This window comes from Mastomys coucha, unplaced genomic scaffold, assembly GCF_008632895.1.
Source record: "Mastomys coucha isolate ucsf_1 unplaced genomic scaffold, UCSF_Mcou_1 pScaffold18, whole genome shotgun sequence".
In the NCBI taxonomy this organism is placed as follows: domain Eukaryota; kingdom Metazoa; phylum Chordata; class Mammalia; order Rodentia; family Muridae; genus Mastomys; species Mastomys coucha.
Window position 1 is genome coordinate 72,720,201 of NW_022196900.1, and position 5,400 is coordinate 72,725,600.

Below are 5,400 nucleotides of genomic sequence, written 5' to 3' on the forward strand. Positions count from 1 at the left end.
TCTCTCTCTCTCTCTCTCTCTCTCTCTCTACCTTGCCAGGTTTGTGGTAGGAAAAGAAAATGAAGAGGTAGAATAGAGATTCACTCCATAAAACAAACATTAATCTCAGGTAACACCGGGGACGAGTGTATTCCCCGCGTCTCCCCTTCCTCTCTGGATTAGAAAGAAGAAAACCTCCCGCACTGAATTGAAACCCAGGGAGGTGGCAGTTCTGAGCTTCCGCCAAAGCCGCAGCAGAGAGAAGGAAGCCTTCGCAATTAACTCAAGACTTCGATGTGCCATTGGATGGTGGACATCTCAGGCAAAACAAATTAAAAAAAAGAAAAAAGAAAAAGAAAACGGAGGCGAAAAATAAAAGCAAACGAAATCCAGCTACCTCTCTTGGAAGCGGCGTCGGGTCTGCTTTGACCCGTCTTCCCTTTTGTTTTGTTTATCGCTTTAAACAGGATAAGAGTTACTCTCACCTTCTGCCAGTCAAAACCCCGAAAAATAGAAAATCTTTTTGCAAAGGTGGTGGAGGAAAAGGTGCAGAAATGCTTTCCTTTATATCTCTTCATCCATTAGAAAGAAAACAGGCAGGGGACCCAGCTCAAACAGAGCCCTCTCTCCCTTTCATCCCCGCAGGGAAATAGGACCTTTGGAAGCGGGTTGTGCCTTCGTCCTGGGCAGAACTTGATAGATGGGGTCATGAAGAGAATGGGACTAGGACTCCCAGGTTCTGACCTAGCAACCGGGGCCTGACTCTTGTTTTTTTCCATCCCGTCCTCTCCACCCGCGTCAAATAGGGAATTACATCTTCGTGCTTTGGCGGCAACCGGAGCCTGGGCTCAGGTTGTAGGGCAACCCGCATAGAGTCGTCCATGCTTAAAAAACAAATTCGGCCATACTGAAATTAGACAGATCCGTTAGAGGGATCGAACGTGTTCTGGGCAGCCTGCCGGGAGAGGCTGTTGTTGTTGGACTAAGTAGTTATTCCTGATTGGTCAGGTGTAGGGTTCATTTTTTTTTTTTTTTTAATTCGGGATGTGTTTGGGGGAGGGGGGCTCCAAACACCTGCAAGTTGGAGGCGGAAAGCCGTTTGCTATTCTTTGGGATGGCGGGGCACACGAGGTAATTCCCAGTTATTGACCCCCCATTTTCTCTCTCGCCCTCCCTCTTTCTCTCCACCCCCATCTTTCCTGGAAACTCGCTTTGGGCGCGGCAGACCGCGCAGGACCTCACGGCAAGCTAAGTAACTGCTGGTCTCTCAACGAGAGCCGGGAAAACACAGCTCCGGGGTCCTACCTCGACCCTCTCCAGCGGAGGAGTGGAGGTCCTAACCAGCCGAGTCGGTCTCTCTAAATATGCCCCAGGTTAGTTGCGGCCTGGAGTCTTGGGAGGGGGGCTGAGTGTGGGAGGGGGCAATGTCTGTGGAAACAACAGTATTCTGGGTTGTGGAGTGGGGTAGGAAGGGCTCAGAACAGAGAAGATTGTCGCGGTTGGGGGTGGGCGAACCAGCCTAGGCTAACTGACTCGGGATCTGACTCAGGCCTCCAGCAAGGCCTTTCCTTTTTCCGGCCTTGGATAAAACCAGCTGGTTGGATTATGTCCTCCAGGCCGCTCCCATGGTCCCGGTTCGGAGCACATTTCACAAGGCCGGTAACTTTATTGTGGCTATATCCGGGTGGCTCGGGCTGTGCTTGGAGGTCCAGGCAGGAAAAAAACAAAAAAACAAAAAACAAAAACAAAAAACCGGCCAAGGCCACCCCACTAAGGCCTAAGGCCTAAGGAGCTGTGCTGGAACGCGTCTCCACTCGGGTGGTGGCAGAGACAGTGCATTGCTCACTGGCGGATTAGGTTTTGGTGCAGGCTTTGTGTTTCTCTATGTGTCTTGCGCATATGAGTGTGGAGGGATGGGAGGCCAGTCAAGTCTAAGGCCAACGCTATTTCTTTTAAAAATAAGTAGATTAAAAAAAAAAATCTCCAAGCTATGATTTGGGGCATTAGGAGTTGCTGGAGAAGATAGAGTGCCGCCCAGAAAGAAGCTTTCTGGTCCCCTTGTTCAGGCGAACATTGTCACCTGCTGGCTTTGGGGCAACTGGAAGGTGAAGAGGAGGTTGAGGCTGCAACCTGGGCCTCTGAAGCACAAAGAGCTGGAATGGTCGAGTGCTCCAGTCTAGCCTGAGCCCCCTCCCTTTTCCATTCTTCCTTAATAAAAACAATTGCAAAAAAGCTGTTAGTGTTAACCCCAGGACTGCTGGGGTGGTGGTGGTGGTGATCCTGGTCTTAGGAGGGTTACCTGAGGCCCAGGAGCTGAGCATGGAGAATTCTACTAGAAGCCTTGGATATTTATAGCCTCGGGAGGGTCAACTCATCTGGAATATGTGTCCCCTTTGGCCATTGGGAATATGCTTCCGTCATTGCTGCAGAATTAATCAGGGAGTCAGAGGGAAGCTGGGGCTCAGTATGTTTGCCATTTAGAAGCTGGGACTATAGGACTGGTCATTGAAAGCACACAGATAGATGGTGATGGCCTCGAGGTAGGGGGACAATATCTCTGGCTTGTCTATTTCCCCAGAAGCTGGTTTATTTCGGGTGCACTTCATTAGCAGGGAGGGAAGCCAGGATGGCTACTGTACTCCTTGTTCACTTCCGGTGGGTGGTTGAGGTATTCTCTGTATGTAGACCTTTTGTCTCCACTCTTAATTGTGGGTTCAGCTGCAGTGAAGCATCACAGACCCATATTGGCTTTGCAGCTTGTGTGTAACAAGTGTTGGGAGATTTGTTGTCTCCTGACTGGGCTAAGCCAGAATTGCCAGTGTTGCCTGGATTGCAGTCCTTGGTCCCCATCTGGTGTCTGGGTATGCACCTGAGTTCTGGAGAAGGCTGAAGAAGGTCCAATTTCCTTTTCTTAAGAGGAGGGAATCAGCTTCCTGGATAACTCTGGTCCAGAGCAATGCAGTGGCCCAACAGGCGCTCTATGCTCCATGTCAGTGATTAGATGGTCTCTTGTTTGGAACTGACTTGGACTTTTTTGTATTTATTTTCTGTTTTAAAACACTCCAGTTCTGGGCCAGTGAGTTGACTCGGTGGGTTAGGCTGTTGCTGTCAGGATTGACAGCGTTAGTTTGACCCCCAAGACCCAGGTGAAAGGAAATCACTACTTCCTAAAAATTGTTCTCTAAGTTCTACATTAGTGGCTGTGGCTTGTGTACCCCCATATACAAATAAAGAAATAAATGGTAAATGTAATAAAAATTAAAATGCAACAAAGTAACCCAATTATCTAATCCTGGGAGCAGAAATCTGGTTTATAAAGCCTTTTAAGGTGATTATATATGTTTCCATACATGTGTGTATATGCACATACATACACAAATGTATGTATTGAGGAGATAGGATTGTGTGTAGCCTGGGTTAACCTCTAACTCAGGATTCTTCAACCTCCTTCTCAGGGCTGCAGTTAAAAGCATGTGCCACCACAGGTGGTGAGTTCATTGTATTTTTCTTTTTAAAACTAAAACAAGTCACAAGTACCATCCAACTTTGGAGTCTTACAGAGTTCGTGTCTGGCCTGTTGCTGGGTCAGGTGCCATCTGAATGAAGCCAGGTGTTTCAAGAAGTCTCAAACTGGTGGGAAATAGAGTGGCTGTGCTCATCTGGGGAATATGGTTGGAGCCTAGGAATTTTCTGGGCTCCAGGGCCTATGTGAAACAGTAAAACATCTCTCTGGGGCTGGAGAGATGGCTCAGCCAGTAAGAGCACTGACTGTTCTTCTAGAGGTCCTGAGTTCAATTCCTAGCAACCACATTAGCTCAGTAATGCGATCTGATGCCCTCTTCTGGTATGTCTGAAGACAGTGACCGTGTATTCATATATATAAAATAAATACATCTTTAAAAAAAAACAGTGAGATCCGAGTTCCGAGTATTGAGAATATCAAGGTGTATGGTGGGGACGGGAGCTTCCTTGGAATAACTCAAGGAAGGGCCTTCCGTATAGTTTCTCCATCAGGAGGGGAGCCCAGATTCTAGTGGCTTCAGGAGTACTTTCCAGTGTCTTAGTCAGGTTTCCCTTCCAGACCTAGGCTTACCTTTGAGTCCAGCTGAGCAGAATGGGGGTGGAGTGTGGAGGGTAGGAGGGCCAGAAGCCCGCTTCATTCCTTGACTCTCTTTCTCATGATAGGGTCGCTACTTGCAGAATACTAAGGTGGATTTTACTTAGTGTTGGCAACTTTCCTCTTGGCTGGGAGAATATTGGCAAAGTGACTGGTTCCTCTGGAATATTTCTGACATCTGCAGCTGAGCAGAGCACAGTTCTTGCAGCCTCCACACCCTACTTCACACTCTAGTGTTTCTGGGTGAATATTTGCTGGCGCATGTGTGTAGCCGTAGATCGGGAGAGGTTCCTATAGCTCTGGACAGATTCCCCGCCAAAACCAAAATGGGGGAAGGACTTGCTGGGGGATTTGTTCCCTCCCCTTCCCCTGTGGCCTACGAAGGAGGGACTGGGTGATCTTTCTTTCTCTTCTCTGTGCATTTCCTTCCTCCTTTTTCCCCGTCGATTTTTGTTTCGCTGGCTGTATTCTTTTTCTTCCAATGTTTCTGCTATCTTTCTCCAGTTCTATTCCTACCCTTGGACACTGTGCCTCCTGGGCTTGGCCCACCCTTTTCTCCCAATCTAGAGACACCCTTACATTGCTCCAGCCCGAGGCCCCGCGAGCCCTTCATGCCAGCAGAGTTGGGGTGTGCGTCCACGTGGCGCTGAGTTTGTCTGCTTTTCAGGTTTCAGTCCGTGATCTCCTCTCTGCCCCTTACCCTGTTACAGGATGACGGAGCGACCGCCGAGCGAGGCGGCACGCAGTGACCCGCAACTAGAGGGGCAGGACGCGGCCGAGGCCCGCATGGCCCCCCCGCACCTAGTCCTGCTCAACGGCGTAGCCAAGGAGACGAGCCGCGCAGCCCCCGCTGAGCCCCCCGTCATCGAGCTAGGCGCGCGCAGTGGCGCGGGGGGCGGCCCTGCCGGTGGGGGCGGTGCCGCGAGGGACTTAAAGGGCCGCGAGGCAACCGAAGCTCGCCATCGGGTGCCCACCACCGAGCTGTGCAGACCTCCCGGACCCGCCCCGGCGCCGGCGCCCGCCTCGGCTCCTGCAGAGCTGCCTGGAGACGCCCGCATGGTGCAGCTGAGCCCTCCCGCGCTGGCAGCCCCTGCCGGCCCCGGCCGAGCGCTGCTCTACAGCCTTAGCCAACCGCTCGCCTCACTAGGCAGGTGAGCATTCCGGTCCCCTGCTGTGTTCTGGGTGCCGGAGAGGGTCGAGAGGAGGGGGAGATAGATTAAGACTTCAGGACGAAAGAGCCTAGAGACCAGGGTTCCCCCTCCCCCCGCCCGAAATCTCCTGCTAGTGGGAAAGCCGCACCCCCC

General features: G+C 51.1%; 1 protein-coding gene across 4 annotated transcripts in view; it reads left to right on the plus strand.

The window, feature by feature from the left end:
• Positions 1 to 5,400, plus strand: part of Tal1 (TAL bHLH transcription factor 1, erythroid differentiation factor) — a 15,129-nt gene that overhangs the window by 1,586 nt on the left and 8,143 nt on the right. For 3 of the 4 annotated variants that reach the window (XM_031378231.1, XM_031378234.1, XM_031378232.1), the window contains exons 2-3: positions 1,205 to 1,352; positions 4,807 to 5,247. In XM_031378231.1, the coding sequence (XP_031234091.1) occupies positions 4,808 to 5,247 (440 nt within the window). In that variant the 5' untranslated portion in view covers positions 1,205 to 1,352; position 4,807. Of the gene's footprint in view, positions 1 to 580; positions 832 to 1,204; positions 1,353 to 4,806; positions 5,248 to 5,400 lie in introns of those variants that run through there. The other variant, XM_031378233.1, reaches the window with a different exon arrangement.